General features: G+C 47.2%; 2 protein-coding genes across 2 annotated transcripts in view; one reads left to right on the top strand and one right to left on the bottom strand.

Annotated features, from left to right (window-relative positions):
- Positions 1 to 1,264: 1,264 nt before the first annotated feature.
- Positions 1,265 to 3,953, bottom strand: Hps6 (HPS6 biogenesis of lysosomal organelles complex 2 subunit 3). The gene has a single exon (XM_032892087.1). The coding sequence runs from the start codon at positions 3,798 to 3,800 to the stop codon at positions 1,383 to 1,385; it is 2,418 nt and encodes an 805-aa protein (XP_032747978.1). The 5' UTR covers positions 3,801 to 3,953; the 3' UTR covers positions 1,265 to 1,382.
- A 4,643-nt stretch (positions 3,954 to 8,596) lies between these two features.
- Positions 8,597 to 18,984, top strand: part of Armh3 (armadillo like helical domain containing 3) — a 181,884-nt gene continuing 171,496 nt past the window's right edge. Inside the window, exon 1 of the mRNA XM_032892086.1 lies at positions 8,597 to 8,782. The gene's annotated coding sequence lies outside the window, so the exon portion shown is untranslated. The remainder of the gene's footprint in view (positions 8,783 to 18,984) is intronic.

Genomic DNA, 18,984 nt, shown 5'->3' with positions numbered 1-18,984 from the left:
AGAGCCGTCCAGCCTTGGATGAGGGCAAAGTGTGATCCCAAGACTCTACGAAGGCTAAGAAACCATTTCTAAGCAGGCCATGCACGTGAGCCTTGGGACCTCTGTGAGACTGAGGAACTAAGACCAACCAACCGTGGGCTTGACTCAGAGGCTCTGAGGAACTGAGAGACTAAGAGATTGTCCCTAGGTCACTGTGAGCCTAAGTCTAATTTAGGCCCAGAGTGAGGATGAATAGGATCAAAGCTGCAGGTTCTGAGGACAAAGTTGGGCAAGGACCAGTTGGTACCTGGGATGAGTAGCAGCCACAAGCAGGTGGGGAGGCCGCAGGTAATAGGGATAATTTTTATTTAAGATTTATGTATGTGAGTACACTGTGGCTGTCTTCAGACACACCAGAAGAGGGCATCAGATCCCATTAGAGATAGTTGCGAGCCACCATTTGGTTGCTGGGAATTGAACTCAGGACCTGTAGAAGTGCAGTCGGTCCTCTTCTGTCTGAAGATAGTGACAGTGTGCTTATATAAAATAAATAATAAATCTTTAAAAAAAAAAAAAGAAGAAGAATACCCGGGTTAAGTAAACATGGGCTCACCTAGAGCAGAAGAGACCCAGGAAAAGAAAGTTGCAGCTCCATGCAATTCTCTCCTTGTAGTCCTAGAGGGGCCAGAGGGACCAGCAGCACCAGGTAAGGAGCTTGTGCTGGTCCAGATGGGCCTGCACGGCTGGGCTACAGAGTAAGACGGCTCACATGTTAAACCTCTATGTTCTAGGTGACATGCTTGGCCAAGATCTTTAATCTTTCTAGCCAGCTGTTTCTTCCCTCGAGGAAATGGAGACATTAAAACGTCACCAGTGGAGTTACGAGAAGCATTAAACGGGGGATTCTGTAAAGGTCAACAGGTTTCCTAGCACATAAGAAACACTCATGACTGTTGTTTTCATCACCAGAAGCGGCTCATTTATTTATTTATTTATTTATTTATTTTTTAAAGATTTATTTATTTATTTATTATATGTAAGTACACTGTAGCTGTCTTCAGACACACCAGATCTCATTATAGATGGTTTTGAGCCACCATGTGGTTGCTGGGAATTGAACTCACGACCTCTGGAAGAACAGTCGGAGCTCTTAACCACTGAGCCATTTCTCCAGCCTGAAGCGGCTCATTTATGCAAGAGACCCAGACTTAACCATTCCCTCTATGAGCTACAACCCCTAGCTGCTAAAAACTAGCACGCACCAAAACAAACAAACAAACGAACCTGTGAATATATTTGCTATTTGCATATATTTTAAAATTTGTCCCACAACAGACAGTATTGCACACACAAGTTCCACCTTCGTACTCTCCAGCCCCGGGTACTCTTCGCATCTCCGTGCTCTACGAATGAACTCCCACGTCAGCTGCACCAAGCCCCTGTCCAGATGGTCCCCAGGCTTCCTGCCCTGGGTGGTCTGATGCCTGGAGAGTAGTCATAGGTCCGCGAGGTGGGGTAGGGGGTGGAGTGCCTGAATCCCATAGGATGTCCTCAAAGGTGCTTTGAACTGGGCCAGAGGACCTCCCCTGAGCCCCAGTCTGTTCTAGCAGGGCTCTGACCAAGCCCACTGTGAGAGGGGGCTCAGCCCCAGGCTCAGGGAAAGGGGTGGCTCCCGCATCGTCTGGGAGATGTGTCCTCAGTAGAAGCAGGAGCTCATCTGGAGCCACTTCTGGTGGGCACAGGCGACAGAGGAGAGGGAGGTGTGTATCAAGGCGGCGGTGCTGGGCAAACTCTGCCAGCAGCAGGTTGAAGATCTCGCTTCGAAGCAGGGGGCTGGAGGAGTCCAGGGTCAGGCCGGCCTCCAGAGCCCGTTCCCACTGTTCTTTCTTTATTAGCTGCCTCACAGCTTGTAGCACGGCTTTGGGTCGCCCGCTGCCCAGAAGCAGCTCGAGTTCTAGAGCCTCAGGTCTCTTCCCTTCCTCACCCAGCACGGCCAGGGCTCGGCGATAAAGGGGCAGACTGGGACCTTCGGCGCCCCAGCCTGGACCACCCTGTTGCTGCGCCAGTTCCACAAACGGGGGAAGCCACTGAGGCTCTAGCTGGCCTAGGCACTGACACAGGAGTTCAAAGGGAGGCAGGATTCCATTGGGATGTTCCTTTCCAGCCGTTGGAGCCCTCAGGACTTTCTTCCATACATCCGGGGGCGCTTGGGACCTCAGCCTGCCACTCCTATCCGGCTGCAGTTGTAGGGCTTGGAGGGTGGCACTCCAAGCTGCTGTAGGAAGGGCTTGGAAAATGGTGTTGAACTGGGCCAGCTGGTCTCCTGTCAAGTGGGTTCTCAGCAGGCGTGCCACCTCGTGCTCTGCTAACTCCGTCCAGCCCGTCTCTTCATCATCCCCAGCCACCAGCTGGGCCTTGAGCTGTTCTATACTCCGATAGTCTCGAAGTTCAGCCCTCAGGGTGGTCAATAGTGCAGACGGGGGCAGGTGGCCCTGGAGAATGGAGGCCAAGGCCTGAGGTGCCCGAAACATGCTGTTGTGTCTCAGCTCTTCCGGGGTAAGCTGGGTACCTCGAAGACTCCGACGCTGGTAGTACCCACAGGCCTCCTCAAACACCAGATCCTTGTCGGAGGGCACCTCAAGGCCTTGGGGAGCTTCCCAACACACACAAAAGAGACCCAAGGCTGAGAGCAAACGGAGAGCTCCTCGGGTCTCTAGGTCTTCCTCATTCTTCACGCCAGGGGCTGGAGGCTCCAGCAGGTGTACTCTGTCTGTACTTAGAACCTTCCTTTCCAACAGCCGCCCACTGCTCATGTCCAGCAGTTCCAAGGTGGAGCCCAGGACACAGGCTAAGGTGCCATGAAATGTTCCCAGGGCTGCAGACCCTTGTAGACCTACAGGTGCCTCCTGCAGGAGTCCCACAGTTCGAGTACCACCATGGCACTGCACTAGGCTCACCTTACCTTTCAAGTCAAGCAACAACAAGCCCTGGGAAGATGGGGCCCAAGTGTGTACAGCCAGCGGCTCCCTGGGGGACAGGAATCCAGGAAGGCCTCGCAGCAGGGTCCGAAAGTCCCAAGTATCCCCTTGTTTGGGATTCAGGCTTTTACTGTGAGAAAGACCGAGAGATGGGGCAGCAACTATTACCTTCCCCTTGCTTGGGCTCCAGATGAGCAGAACATGGGCCACACCAGGCCAAGTGGTAGAAGCAGGCACCAGGAAGAGTTCCTTGCGGGAGGCTATCAGTCCAAAAGAGGGGCAGTGGTGCAGCAGGATGTGGGTGCAGCCTAGTTTGGTGCCAGCCTCCCCGCTGGTGTCCAGGGTCTTGACGCACACACAGTGGTTGAAGGCCATTGAAAGCGGCCCTGGTTGGTCCTCAACGCCAGGCTGACGCTCCTCGCACCAAACTAGGCGGCCTCGGGTTGCTGCCACAGCCATCACGCGGGCTCCACCATCCGGACACAACTCGGTGCTCTGAAGTAGCTTCCATCCAGGCTCCATCCCCACGCCCCACACCTCTGTTAGGCCACTCTCCCATACCAATATCAGCGCGGGTCGCGCCAGCCATGGCACGAAAAAGACGTCCAGCGGCGAGGGGTCGCCCTCCGGCCAGGCACGCTCCAGAGGCAGGCCCGGCCCACGCACAGCCACTAGAAGTTGGGGGGCGGGCGATCCGGGAGGTCTTAACAGTAGCAGGTGACGGCCATCAGGGCTGCAGCGGACTAGGATAGCTGGGTCCCCGGCCAACAACTCGCGGAGCCGGGCCGCGCCAGTGAAGTTGCTCAGATCCGAAAGCAGGCGCAGAGTTCCTGCACGCTTCATGACGCCTCTGGCGTAGGAGCTTGCCAAGGCCTGATCGCCCGGTGGGGCGAGGCCTGGCTGCTACTCCGTGGTACCCGGGGGAGTGTAGGGCTGACACTTCCGTCCCTGGTGAATGAGGTGAGCCAAGCCCTGGACTGAATGTCGGCTCCGCCCGGCCCGGCCCGGCCCGGCCCCGCCCCGCCAGGCGAGGTCCGGGATTGCCCCAGGGCACGCCCCGCTAGCGCTGCACGCCATGGGAGGAGCTGCAGGAAGATCTCTGAAGGAGGAGCTGCAGGAAGATCTCTGAAGGAGGAGCATCCGCAGCACCCAAGGGTCCCTGTTCTGGACTCAAGTTCCCTAGGCACTGTGAGGACGTCTCAAGGCGTCCCTTCTTTCTAAACCTTGCTCTTTCACCTTATTTGTGTTTGAGTACTGACACTGTATCAACCCTGAGCAAAATAGCAAATCTCAACCTCCGGAAATTTAGTGGAAAAACTGTAAGGTTAACCCTCCACTCACTAAGTATGTATACCAGCCTGGCCACGAATTCACAGAGATCCACCTGTCTCTGCCCTCCCAAGTGCTGTGATTAAAGGAGTTCACCACCACACCCCTGGTCTTTATAAATATGTTTTAAATTTAGTTAGCACACAAAGTAATGAATCTCATTACAGCCTCCCCAGCCCCTTCCTCCGTATGCTTATTGCTGCGTGCGCCCAGGGAGGCTGGGGGTCAGCCTCAGTGTCTTTTCTCAGAAGCCGTCTGTCTACACTGTTTTGAGACAACTTCATTCACTAGGACCTCTCACCCATTAGGTTGTGCTAGCCAGCCGATGAGCCCCAGAGATCCTCTTGCTTCGGTCTTCCACACTGGGATTATAGGCTCAAACCACAATACCAAGCACTGAGGATAGAATTAGCATCTTAAGTTTTGTGGTACACACTTTATTGACTGAGTTATGGCTGGCATATTCACTCATACATTATATATTATATATAATTATACTTTGTTCCTATTCATTGCCTTCCTCATTACAATTTTAAATTAAATTATATTAAATTTAGCGTGTGTGTCTGTCTGTCTGCGTGCGTACGAGATTATGGGCATATGCCACAACATCCATATGGAGGCCAGAGAACAATTTTAGGAGCTGGTTCTTGCCTTGTACCACTTTCGTCCTGTGGTGGTTTGAATAGGAATGGCCTCCCACAGGTTCATATATTTATTTGAATACTTAGTCATCAGGGAGCGGCACCATTTGAGAAGAATTAGGGTTAATTGTGTGTGGTCTCATTGGAGGAAGTATGTCACTGGCAGTAGGCTTTGAGATTTCGAAGCCCTATGCCAGGTCCAGGCTCTCTCTCAGCCTTGGGATGGGGATGTAGCTTTGAGCTACTGCTTCACTGTTGTATGTTGTATGTGTCATCATGCTCTCTGCCAGTGACAAAGTGACAAGCAAGCCCGTAACTAAATGTTTTCTTCTATTGGAGTAGCTGTGGTTGTGGTATCTCTTCATAGCAATGGCACAGTGACGGAGGCAGGTGTCAAGGATCTAACTCAGGTGTCGGAACATGGTTCGAGAGGGAAGCTGTGTGAGGAGCCGAGACCCTTCGAGAAAGTCCAAATAAACAAGAGTCTTGTATCCTCTGTTCCTCCGTAACATGGGCTGTTCTTGGAAGGTGCTCCTTCACTCTTCCTGGCTGTATCCGAGAGGAGTAAATTAACTTATACTATTGATTACAACTGACTATTGCTGTTTATCAGCCTCTGTGGGAAAACATGTTTTTGTCCCATGCGACTTGTCCTTGTAAACTGTCTGATGCACTGAATAAAGTTGGCTATGGCATAAAACTTTAGTTCACCGCATCTTCAGGTTTAGCTCTCCCAGGCTCACTCCGCCAACTAGAGTGGTAGAACACAGGCCTAGCAGCATCACAGAAAGTCTGTACTCTCCCAAGGAATCATTTCCTTGGCTCTTTATTAGTGCATTTTTTTTTTTGAGGCAAATTCTCACTCTGTAGCCTGGTTTGTCCTTGATCCCTTGACAATCCCTCTGCCTCAGCTTCCCAAATACTGGAATTATAAGCCTTTACCCCTGTCTCCCATGAACTGCCATACCCTGTTCCACAAATACTGATCAATTTGTGAGGTTCCTCTGCTTTTGGGGGGTGTTTTTAAAAGAATTTGGGGGGGTGTTGAAGAGATTGTTCAGCCATTGAGAACACTGTGTTTTTCAAGGGGACCTGGGTTTGGTTCCCAGTACCCTCGTCAGGCAACTCACAAGTGCCTGCAACTCTAGCTACAGAAAATCAGACACAGAACTAGAAATCTTTTTTTTTTTTTTTTTTTTTTTTTTGGTTCTTTTTTTTCAGAGCTGGGGACCAACCCAGGGCCTTGTGCTTCCTAGGTAAGCACTCTACCGCTGAGCTAAATCCCCAGCCCAGAACTAGAAATCTTAAAGATTTACTTTAATGTGTGAATGTGTGTATGAGACATGTGTATAGCTGCTTAATGAGGCCAAAGCAAAACATTATACCCACCAGAAAAGGACATCATACCCCCGCCCCCACAGAAGAGGACATCATAACCCCCTGGAACTGGAGTTACAGGTTAGCCATTTGAGAATGGGTGCTGGAAACTCAATTCAGGCCTCTGGAAATTAGCAGCAAGTACTCTTGACACTGAGCCATCTCTCTAGCCTTGATTTTTGTTTTGTTTAAAACCTTGTTTTTAATGTATGTGCATGTCCGTGCAAATGTATGTCACATGTGTGCAGGTGCCCTTGAAGCTACAGTTAGTTGTGAACTGCCTGACACTGTTGTTGGGAATCCAACTCAAGTCCCCTGCAAGTAGTCTTTCTTTTGTTTTTGTTGTTTTTTTGAGGCAGGGTTTCTCTGTGTGGCCCTGGCTGTCCTGGAGCTCATTCTGTAGACCAGGCTGGCTTCAAATTCAGAGATCTGCCTACCTCTTGTCTTCAGAGTGCTGGGGTTAAAGATGTGTGCCATCACTGTCCGACTCCCCAAGTATTCTTAACAGCTGAGCCATCCCTCCAGCCTCTGAATTTTGAAACAGGTCCCTTTGTAGCTCAGGGAAAGCTTGAACTTACTTTGTAGGCTCTCTGTGCCTTTAACTCTGCATTCTCCGGCCTCGGAAGCGCAAGGCCCTGGGTTTGGTCCCCAGCTCTGGGGGGGGGGGATTATTAAAGACAAAGATACGTTTATTTCCTTTTTCCTCTGAGGCATTTGACAGCTTTACTGGAAGTCCATACTGTAGTCTCGTCCTCTGTGGTTTTTCTGTTTGTTTTGCTTTGGCTTTTAGACATTATTATCCCCAGTGTTTAGTCTCCTCTTTGTCTCATCTTCCCGTTCCTAGGCCATCTCCTTTTTCTTGGCTTCAGCCATTACTTCCAAGCCAATGGCTCTAATGTATTAGCTACAATCTAATAGCTGGGCTGAGTACCAATGAATGGCATCTAGCTGTCTACTAGATATTTCTGTCTGGGCATCTCACAGACATCTCGGTTCTAATGTGCCCTTAATATCATCTTCCTGCCTAAAATAGCCTTTCTTCCAGTGGCTTTTGTTGCCATAGGTCTCTGTTCATCTTTTGTTTGTTTGTTTGTTTGCTTGTTTTTAAGACAAGGTTTCTCTGCCTAGTCCTGGCTGACCTGGGACTTGCCCTGTAGATCAGGCTGGCCTAGAACTCCCAGAGATCTGCCTACTTCTGCTTCGGGGCACTGGGATTAAAGGCATGCACCACCACTGCCTGGCTACCCTTGCATTTCTTGACCAAGTGTTAAAGCTTTTGGAAACTGCACCTAATCACTAAATTCAAACCATGACCTCATTTACCCTGATTACTCAAGGCATGGTTCCTTCCCCTCCCTCTCTTCCTCTCTTCCATTTCCTTCTCTTTCTCTCCCCTTGTTTTCTTTTCCTTTTTTTAAAAAAAAATGTGCATGGGTGCTTTGCCTTTATCTATGTGTGCTTTGTGTGTGCCTGGTGCCTAGAGAGGCCAGAGATAGTCTGAGGATGGGAGTTACAGGCAGTTGTCCGCTGCCACATGAGTGCTGGGCATCGAACCTGGGTCCTTGTCAAAACAGCCAATGCTCTTAATTGCTAAGCCATATCTCCAGTCTCGTCTCGTCTCGTCTCGTCTCTTCTCTTCTCTTCTCTCCTCTTCTCTTCTCTCTCTCCTCTCCTCTCCCCTCCCCCACTGCAGATAGAGTCTCTTGCTAAGTGGTGATGGTACACATCTTTAATCCCAGCATTTGGGAGGCAGAGGCTGGAGGATCTTTGAGTTTGAGACCAGCTTGGTCTACAGAGCAAGTTTCAGGACAGCCAGGGCTACACAGAGATACTTTGTCTTGGAAAACCTAAAAAAAGATAAGGTCTCTTGTAGCACAGGCTACCCTTCATTTTGCTATAAAGGTGGAGTTAATCTTGACCCTCTGATTCTCCTAACTAGTTCCCAAGCGCTAGGATTAACAGATGTGAAGCATCATGCTTGGTTATCTACATTCTATTCTATTAGATTGCTGCTCCTCTCTCTCATCTGAGTTGGCTAATTTTTTTGTCAGCTTGACACACGAAGAATCATCTGAGAGAAGGGAACCCCAAATGAGAAAATGCTTCCATAAGATTGGGTTGTAGGCTGGTCAGAATTTAAAACAACGACAACGACGGCAACAACAACACCACCTTTGCTAGAGCAGATTTAAAACCAGTGGCTTCAGGTGTAGGGCTAGTTCGCTCGTGGTGTCTGTTGGGAGTTGTAGTTTTTGCGATGCTTCCTGGGAATCGTGGTCTGAGCCCGCTTCAGGAAGAGGGCGTGAAAGAACCTGAGGAGAGGAGGTTTTTAGGACCCGGCGGGGCGCGGCGGACTAGGGAAAAGTGTCGGGAGGTCGGGAGCGCGCCCGTGATTCCGGAGCAGTGGCGGCGTCGCCGGAGTCGGGAGCGAGCAGGCCTGCGAGCTGCTAGGGTGCTAGAGAAGCCGGGGGCTCGGTAAGCGGCTCGGGCCCGGCTGGGTCCTTGAACCTGGCCAACCTTTGCGGGTCCGCCCTACTAGGCCTGGACCCAGAGGCGGCCCTGGGGGCGGGGCCTGAGTCTGCCGCGGAGACACGGGTGACAGGGCAGAGGGAGGGCTGCGGTTGCTGGGGTTGCTTGCGGCGGGAGGGTCGGGCCTGGGAACTCAGAGTGCTCCTCGCCGCCTTCGAACGCCTGCTACCGGCTTAGTCCTGCCCCTTAGAGGTCCTGCTGGGGCCTCGGGGCGGGCGAGGCGCTGACCTTTGACCCCAGCGCGGGGCTGACCCTGAGCCGGTCAGCTTCTCGAGGAGAGCTGCCCTCTGTGAAGTGTTCAGATACCCTGGAAGGGCCGGGTCCTGCGCTCTTCAGTCTTTAGCACCCACTTTTTGCAGAGTTAATAAAACCACTGCTCTTTAATGGGATGAGTGGGTGCAAGCCGGGAAACCTGCCCCTTCCCTGGTATGGTGAAGAAAGACAGTCATTGGGGAAGTTGTCCCTGGCGAATGGAACAGTGGATACTTCAGCCATGTCCTAATAAAATGTTGCGGGACTATCCGCACCTCCCCAACACTTCTTTCTAGAAAAAGTTTTAAACTTAAGTTTTTGCATTTTGCTTGCAAAATAGGGCAAGCATGGTGTTTAAACGTGGTTAGTGTTAGAGCCATCATGTATAACCCTATTTCAGTTCAATCCCTCGCCAGTTCAGAACTAGCTATGTAGATCAGGCTAACTTCAAACTTGTAGCGATCCTTTTGGTCCTCTCTCTCAAATGTTGTGCTTTCAGTGTACTCCAGCGTGCTAGGCTTGTTTCCTGCCCATGATTTAGCACAGAGTGACTTGGAATTATCTTTAGTTTTTGACTGAATGTGTGTGTATAGTCATTTCTATGTGAAGGCTTACAAGATAGATCTAACAAGGGATTTGATAACTCCTCTTAGAGGGGTTGGGGATTTAGCTCAGTGGTAGAGCGCTTGCCTAGCAAGCGCAAGGCCCTGGGTTTGGTCCCCAGCTTTGGGAAAAAAAAAAAAGATAACTCCTCTTAGGATAGTTAAGGGAGTTTCCATTCTTTTCTTAATGAATTAGCAAGCCTTTAATGTGTGTTTTTTTTTAAAGGTTTATTTATTTATTCTATATAAGTACACTGTAGCTGTCTTCAGACACGCCAGAAGAGAGCATCAGATCTCATTACAGATGGTTGTGAGCCACCATGTGACTGATGGGATTTGAACTCAGGACCTCTGGAGGAGACGTGATTACCATAACCACTGAGCCATCTTTCCAGCCCTAATGTTTTTTTTTTTTTTTTCCCCCGGAGCTGAGGACCGAACCCAAGGCCTTGTGCTTGCTAGGCAAGCGCTCTACCACTGAGCTAAATCCCCAACCCCCCTAATGTGTTCTTATTATGACAGTCATTGTGCCTTCTCTGTGTATCTCTTGCTGTTAACTCTGTAGACCAAGCTGGTCTCAAACTTATAGAGATACGCCTGAGATACACATTGAGGTTCAAGGCAAGCCTGAACAGCTTAGTACCAACCCCCCACCCCAAAACCAAAAACCAACCAACCAACAAAAAGACAACCCTCCAAAAAACAAAACAAAACAAAAACCCCACCAAAAATGGGGCTGGAAAGATGGCTTAATGGTTAAGAGCACTGACTGCTCTTCTGGAGCACATGGTGGCTCACAACCATCTGTAATGAGATCTGATGCCCTCTTCTGGTGTGTCTGAAGACAGCTACAATGTACTTATATAGAATAAATAAATAAATCTTTAAAAATATCAAAGATTGAAAAAAAGAAAAAAGAAGAAGAGAAAAAAAAATATCAAAGATAACTCAGAACCCAGCATCTGGGATACTGCGGTGGCTCAGAGGTTTAAGAGCACTTACTGCTCTTTCAGAAGACCGATGGTTTCCAGCTCCTACACTAGATAGCTCATGGGTCACAGCTACCTGTAACTGGCTCAGCAGTTAAGAGCACTGACTGCTCTTCCACAAGTCCCGAGTTCAGTTCCCAGCAACCACATGGTGGCTCACAACCACCTGTAATGGGATCTGATGCCCTCTTCTGGTGTCTGAAGATACCTGCAGCCATAGTATACTCATATAAACAAATCTTTAAAAAATGAAAAATAACAACAAAACCAACCCAGAATTTGGGGTTTCACACAGCACATTTTAGGGATCCATAAAACTTGGAAAATATGATCAAAAACCAAATCGATTCAGGATATGTGAGGGGGAGCTGTTGATTCAGTGCTTATCATTGAGCACTGACTTAGACTGACACTTAGCTTAGAGTCAGCTTTTAACATCACCCAGAGAGACATATTTGGACAAAGTTTTCGCAGGGTGTGTGTTACATATCTGTGTAAAGGCATTTGTCCAGCATGAGTGGAAGACTGTCATTGCCACAGAAAGTTGGGAGAGCTTTGTAGGGAAGGTATGTTTGAACTACGTGTTGAAGGTTAGGTAGGAGCTTGCACAATACGGCATTTGAGTTGGAGAGAACAGTCTTTGCAGAGACATGTCCTAAGGTATGAAGGGGAAAAACCAACCTGGCATTGGTGGGGGGGTTCAAAAATTCATCCAAAACAGGATGTATGTTGGGGAATTGTCTGGAAGTGAGATCGAAAGGAAGGCAGGAAGCCACAGAAACTTAAAAAAAAAAAAAACAACCAAACAACCAACCAAACAAACAAAAAAACTATTGGGCTGGAGAGATGGCACTGCCTGCTCTTCTAAAGGTCCTGAGTTCAATTCCCAGCAACCACATGATGGCTCACAACCATCTGTAATGGGATCTGATGTCCTTTTCTGGTGTGTCTGAAGACAGACACTTAGAGTGTACTTGTATACATAAAATAAATACATCTTAAATAAAAAAGGAAACCAAGCTATTATTTCATGGGTGCCTATGGTGGCTACATAGGCCAGCTGTAGCCGTAGCTACCAAGTGGGTGTGAGCTGCCGTGCGGGTACGATGAATTGAGCCCTGATCCTCTTTTTAAAATTTACTTTATTTATTTACTTTTAGAGACAGGGTTTCTCTACGTAGCCTTGACTGTCTTGGAACTGGGTCTGTAAACCAGTCTGGCTTCAAACTCACAGGGATTTCCCCCTCTGCCTCCTGAGCATTGGGATTAAAGGTGCCACCACTCCTAACTGAGAACCCAGTGTTTTTAAATTGTTTGTCTTTACTTTTCATTTTATATGTATAGTGTTTTGCTGCAGGTATGTCTTTATGGGGGTGTCCAATACCCTAGAACTGGAGTTACAGACGGTTTTGAGCTGCCATGTGGGTGTTGGGAATTGAACCCAGGTCCTCTGGAAGAGCAGCTAAGGCTCTTACTAGCTCAGCCGTTTCTCCATCCCTGAATGTTAGAGAGCGACAGAGTGCAGATTGAAAAACTAGGTAATGAAAGACAAGTTATAGCGGAGTAAGACTTGGAATACCTTGGCGTTGGTAAGGAAGACAACAGAATGATGTTAGAAATAGTTCTGAGGTAGGTGAGGGGGAGAGTGGACTAAGGTTTCAGGACTGGGGCAGATGAGATTTCATTTACTAGGATTTGGATATAATGACTCAGAGTCTGTACTTCAGTATACGGAAAAAGAATTTTGTTCTTGGTGTGGTTGTTGTGGTGGTGGTTGTTCTGGCATTCAAACCCCGAGGCTTGTTCATACTGGGCAAACATTTACCAATATTTATAACCGTAAGGCCTTTCTATCCCAACCATGCTCCAAATAACGATGTGGGGTCTTTTATTTACTTAAAATAGTGTTAGGCCTTTGGTTATTCTAGCTCAGAACTAGCGCCTACAACGTAATGTTAATCTATTTATATTGATCTGTCTGCCACATGGCTTGGTACCTATTGGTCTCTAAATACGGGGGCGGGGAACGTTCCAGCGCTGACTTTCCCAGCCTGACCTTTCCTGCTTGACCATGGACAACTAGCGTTTTACTAAAACCAATCAAAAGGTGAGAGAGGGCGTGCTTGCAAAATATGATGCAGGTGTTGAACAGTCGGAACAATACCAAAGTCATGCATATAATCATATCTCTGCCCCTTACAGAAATCAGCATCTGAGTAACTCAAGGACAGTCTTTACACAGTGCACAAAAGTCTGTCCCTACAACTATTTTATATTCTTGAACAGAGCTGAGTTTTTTTTGTTTTTTTTAAGATTTATTTATTTCATGTGTGTGAGTACACTGTCATTGTCTTCAGACACATCAGAAGAGGGCATTGGATCCCATTACAGATGGTTGTGAGCCACCATGTGGTTGCTAGGAATTGAACTCAGGACCTCTGGAAGAGCGGTCAGTGCTCTTAACCTCTGAGCCATCTCTCCAGCCCCAGAGCCAACTTTTAAAGGTTAGGTGGTCATGGAAAGAAATTACTTGAGACTGCCTGGTATATTGAGGTCACGTTGCTTGTGGGATATTCAAGGGTAGGTGTTGGGGTTGAGGATTTAGTTCAGTGGTAGAGTGCTTGCCTAGCAAGCGCAAGGCCCTGGGTTTGGTCCCCAGCTACGAAAAAAAGAAAAGAAAAAAAAAAAAAAAAAAAAAAAAGGGTAGGTGTTCCTTGGTTGCTGCAACTAAGGGAGTCTAGTGAGCTGAAAAGGTTGGCAGTAGCTGTGAGTGAAGAAGGGATATGTGAGATGACAGGGAAAATATCTGTTTATTAGGAAGTGTTAATATGTATAGTTTTTTTGCTGTTGTTATTTGTTTTGTGTTTTTGAGACAGGATCTCACTTTGGTGGCCTGGAACTCACTCTGTAGATCAGGCTGACCTCAAACTTACAGAAGTCTGCCTGCTTCTACCTTCAAAATTCCAGGTTTAAAAGTGTGCTTAGGGGCTGGAGAGATGGCTCAATGGTTAGGAGCACTTGACTGCTCTTCCAGAGGCCCTGAGTTCAATTCCTGGCAACTACATAGTGGCTCACAACCATCTGTAATGGGATCTGATGCCCTCTTCTGGTGAGTCTGAAGACAGCAACAGTGTACTCAAATAAAATAAATAATCTCTTAAAAAAAAAAAAATCACGGAGCTGGGGATTTAGCTCAGTGGTAGAGCGCTTGCTAGGCCCTGGGTTCGGTCCTCAGCTCCAAAAAAAAAAAAAAAATCACTGCAAAAAAAAAAGTATTCTTAGCCTAATATGTATCATTTTCTACCTAATGGTGGGTTCTCAAGGCAGAGATCATAATTTTGTAATAATTTGGTATCTTTTTTTTTTTTTTTTTTGGAGTTCGGGACCGAACCCAGGGCCTTCCACTTGCTAGGGAAGTGCTCTACCGCTGAGCTAAATCCCCAACCCCAATAATTTGGTATCTTTTGTCCTATTCTGTGCTTGTACTGGTATAAGGTCTATCAGGGTTTGTTGTTGTTTGTTTGTTTTTAGAGACTTGGTTTCTCTGTGTAGTCCTGACTGTCTTGGGACTTACACTGTAGACCAGTCTAGCCTCAAATTTAGAGATGCACCCGCCCCATCTCTTGAGTGCTGAGATTAAAGGGTGCGTGACCGTGACCGTCACCTGACTTGTTTATTTATTTTTATAAGACTGCCTGGAAGTAACCCAATGAGCCTTGGGGTCCACCTGCGTGCACCTCCCTCAGTGTGGGGTTAGAAGTGTGTGTCACTACAACAGTTTGTTGTTTTTTTTTTTTTTTTTTTTTGGTTCTTTTTTTCCAGAGCTGGGGACCGAACCCAGGGCCTTGCACTTCCTAGGCAAGCGCCCTACCACTGAGCTAAATCCCCCAACCCCTTTGTTGTTGTTTCTAATGTAGGTTCTGCGTGTCTGATTCAGGGCCTTATTTTTGCAAGGCCCACACTTGACCATCAGAGCTCTCTCTCAGACCCTCTCCTCTAAGTTTATTGTTTTTATCTATTCGTGTGTGTGCACATTTATGTGTGTGTTATGGAGGCCAGAAGAGGACGTTGGTGTCCTGTCATTCTGCCCTTACTCCCCAGGGTCTCTCACTGAATCTGGAGCTAGTAAGTCCCAGGGAGCCTCTGTCCATGTCCTTTGTGGTGCTGTGGTGAGAGATATGTCTGTAGCCTCCCCCCGCTTTTTATGTGAGTATGGGGATTGGAACTCAAATTCCCATGTCTACTGAGCCATCGCTCCAGCTACTTCCGCCTTTTAAAATTTTGTTTGTTTTTTGAAGCAGGGTGTGTTGTAGCTTGGATTGCTGGTCAAATTTGTTGCATGAGGATATAGACCCTGAACTTTCTTGTTTAAATTTATGTGTATGTATGTGAGTCTGTGTATGTGCCCAAGGAGGTAAGAGAGGTGTCAGCTCCCTGGCAATGGAGCTCCAAGCAGTTGTGCAGGGAATTGCATTTGGGTCCTGCAAGAACAATGTGCTCTTAATACTGAGCCATTTCTCCAGCCTGAGGCCTTAAGTTCTAATCCTCATGTCTCTTCCTCTGTAATGAACCCCTAATTCCACTGAGATAGGGTCTATCTTTATGTAGCACTGACTGTCCTGGAACCTGGACCTGTGACTGACCTTGGCCTCAGAGATCTGCCTGCCTTTGCTTCCTGAGAATGGAATTAAAGGGTTGTGCTCCTTTGGCTGGGCCTTTGTAATAGGCAAGCACATCCCACTGAGCTCCACGCTCACTTCACCTCAGCTTTGGGTGGTTGCCCATGGTGAGCTTATGCTGTTCAACAGAGAGGAAATGAGAAGAATAGCACTGTATTGTTTGAGGAAGTTGAGTTTGAGCAGGACTTTAGTTATGTGAGATGGCAGGAGAGCGAGTGTAGCTATCAATCAGCTTCCTGAAATATTGTCAATTTGGAACTTGTCCCAACTTTTGAAAGTATAGGTGTCTTTTCTCTCTCTTTATGAAGGCCAGCATTACTTCTTGTGTAAGATAAGTTGAAAGGGATTATGAGGTGGTTATGTTTATAACCTTTTGTTTGTTTTTGTTTTTTTTTGGAGACAAGGTTTCTTTTTTTTTTTTTTTTTTTTTTTGGTTTTTTTTTCGAGCTGGGGATCGAACCCAGGGCCTTATGCTTCCTAGGCAAGCACTCTACCACTGAGCTAAATCCCAACCCAGGTTTCTTTTCTTATTCCTGGCTGACCTGGAACTCAGAGATCCACTTGCCTCAGTCTCCCAAGTGCTGGGGTTAATGACTAGTTTGTATATAAACCTCTTTATTTGTGTTGTTGGTTTGTAAAACTAGACAGTTTAGTAAGTGTGATGGAGACTGGAAGTGTGTGTGCGTGTGCGTGTGCGTGTGCGTATGTGTGTCAGTCTTGAGCATAACACCTTAACATTGACAGATCAAAATTCATTTCTTTGAAGATAGTCCACTTGTGGCTGTCCAGACTCAGAGATCCTCCTAACTCTACCTCCCAAGTGCTGGGATTAAAGGCATGTGCCACCAGCTACTTCTGCTTTTATTTATTTTGCGTGTTATGTGTGTGAGTACTCATGTGTCATGGCATGCATGTGGAGGTCAAAGGACAACTTTTTCTTTGATTTTTTTTTTTTAAAGATTTATTCATTTATTATATTATGAGTACACTGTAGTTGTCTTCAGACACACCAGAAGAGGGCAACAGATCCCATTACAGATGGTTGTGAGCCACCCTGTGGTTGCTGGGAATTGAACTCAGTACCTGTGGAAGAGCAGTCAGTGCTCTTAACTGCTGAGCCATCTCTCCAGCCCTCTCTGCTTGGCTTTTACCTTCTACCTTGTATGTTTCTGGAATTGAACTCAGGTCCTCAGGCTTGGCAGTACGCACCTTCCCCCATTGAGCTGCCTTACTGTCCCCTACTTCTGCTTTTAAATACAGGCTAACTACAGTCTGAGGTAAGCGCTGCTTACGGCACACGTGAGCTTTGGACACTGACTTGTATTGTCAGCGTATGTGCTTAGTCTGCTTCTGTGCTTGTCTAGAAAGTGGAGACGGTGATTTTTTTTTTGGAGCTGGGGACCAAACCCAGGGCCTTGCGCTTGCTAGGCAAGCGCTCTACCACTGAGCTAAATCCCCAACCCTGAGATGGTGCTTTTTAAAGTCTTATCTTGAGTTAGTAGACTTCTTTGGATAAAGTGGGAATTTTCATTTATGGTTTAGTTTGGACTTAGAATTATATATAACCTTAAGGTCTGAAGATGCAGCTCAGGTGGAATGTCTCCGTGTGTTCAAGGTCCTGCGTTCAGTTGTAAGCGCCCACTCACTCTCTAAGGTTGTAGCTCACTCAGTCTGCTTTTTAATAATTTACTATTCCTAGAACCTGATCTTCTATACCCACAAGACATTCTTCTAAAATATATTTAAGTTATGTATATCTTATGCATGTCTATATGTATGTATGCATGTGCTTATTTATTATGTCTGTATGCGTTCCTATCCGTGGGTGCCTTTGTGCCGTGTGTGTATGTGTAGAGGTCAGCAGACAGCTGGTGGGAGTCCGTTCTCCTTCCGACATGGATCCAGTTCAGGTTGTCAGGCTTTAGTGCAGGTGTCTTTACTTACTGAGCCATCTCTTGACTCTAATTTGCCTGCTGTGTTATTTTGGGTAGAGTGAAATTCATATGAAATTATGACAGTAGTGCTTATTTTATCTGATTATTGCAAAGAGTAAATGCAGAGCATTTAAAGCACAGAACAGTCCGAGTGCATAGTACTTCTCAGTAGTGTTATCTGAGCGTGTGTCACCTCCCATGAGACGGAAGCAGCGCTCTGAAGATGAGGAGGAGACACCTTCCACAGCCAGGAACCAGAAGAGCAGCAGTGACGACATGGAAGGGGTGTCCTGTCCTGGCTCTGGGACGGGGTTCAAGAACACCAGCTAAACTGGGCATGGTGGCAAAGGCAGGTGCTCTCTGAGGTGAAGCCAGGCTGGTCTACAAAGTGAGTTCCAGGATAGCCAGGGCTACACAGAGCCCTATTTTGACATCCCACCCTCCCACCCCCCAAACAAAGCAAAGCAAAACAGAAACCCAAACCAAACAAACAGAGTTTGGATCTACTCTGTTTTCATTTTAAAGAAAGACTTGGAGTAAGCAGCCATAACTGCATAACTGGATGGGTAGCTCAGTAGGTTACAGCATGGTGGAATAGTCTTCGAGGTGGAGTGAAACAGAACGTTTCATACTTGGTTTCCAGTCTTTGGGCTGGAAGTAGGGGGAAGAAACCTGTGGAATAAGCTGAGTCTGTAGCCCCCAGACAGACGGTAGCTTGAAAAGGAAGAGCTGAGTGCAGAGGTAGCAAAGCCTGCATTTTCTTCGTGAAGGGTGTGGTAGGCCTTGCAGAAGAATAGAGGAAGCAGGTAATGAAAGATTTTTTTTTCTTCAGTATGAGGAATAGAACTCAGGGTCTCTTTGGAATGGGGTCTAGCCATGCAAAGCCTATACTCCTGACTCTGCCTAAAAATTTTTTTAAACCCTTTTATCTGTAGTAACCAGGACACTTTTAGGAGAGTCAGGTTTGTAAATGCGTTGTCTCTCTTGGAATGGGTTAGGGCAAAATTGTCTCCTCTGAGAACCACTGACTTGGAATGATTGTTAAAAATGACCGTGAAAAGTTGACTGCTTTTTTTTTTTAAACATTTATTTATTATGTATACGTCATACAGCTTTCTACCTACATGTATGCCTGCAGGCCAGAAGAGGGCACCAGACCTGATTATAGATGGTTATGAGCCACCATGTGGTTGCTGGGAATTGAACTCAGGACCTCTGAAAGAGCAGACAGTGCTCTTAACCTCTGAGCCATCTCTCCAGCCCCCAAAAGATGACTTTTTTAAAAAAAGATTTATTTTATTATATATAAGTAGACTGTAGCTGTCTTCAGGCACACCAGAAGAGGGCATCAGATCTCATTACAGATGGTTGTGAGCCACCATGTGGTTGCTGGGATTTGAACTCAGGCCCTCTGGAAGAGCAGTCAGTGCTTTTAACTGCTGAGCCATCTGTCCAGCCCCATTTTGTTTGTATTTTGAGACAGGCTCTTGACATGTAGCTCAGGCTGGTTTGATCTGGCAGTGACCCTCCTACTTCAGCCTTTTGAATGTTGCAATTACAGACACACCATGTAACACCTGATGCTTTGTGTACCTATGCCCGTGTGTCAGTGTGGATACCTGACATTGATGTTTATGTTCTTTGTTTGATACTTGTCTCTCACTGAGTGTGAATGTGAAGTGGTTTGGCTCT

Source organism: Rattus rattus, chromosome 2 (genome assembly GCF_011064425.1).
Source record: "Rattus rattus isolate New Zealand chromosome 2, Rrattus_CSIRO_v1, whole genome shotgun sequence".
NCBI lineage: Eukaryota > Metazoa > Chordata > Mammalia > Rodentia > Muridae > Rattus > Rattus rattus.
The sequence above is the reverse complement of the archived record's forward strand: the minus strand, read 5'-3'. Positions and strand labels throughout refer to the sequence as shown.

What these genes read in the sequence shown, in the direction of transcription:
- Hps6 (XM_032892087.1), bottom strand. Translation starts at nt 3,800, where the DNA reads ATGAAGCGTGCAGGAACTCTGCGCCTGCTTTCGGATCTGAGCAACTTC.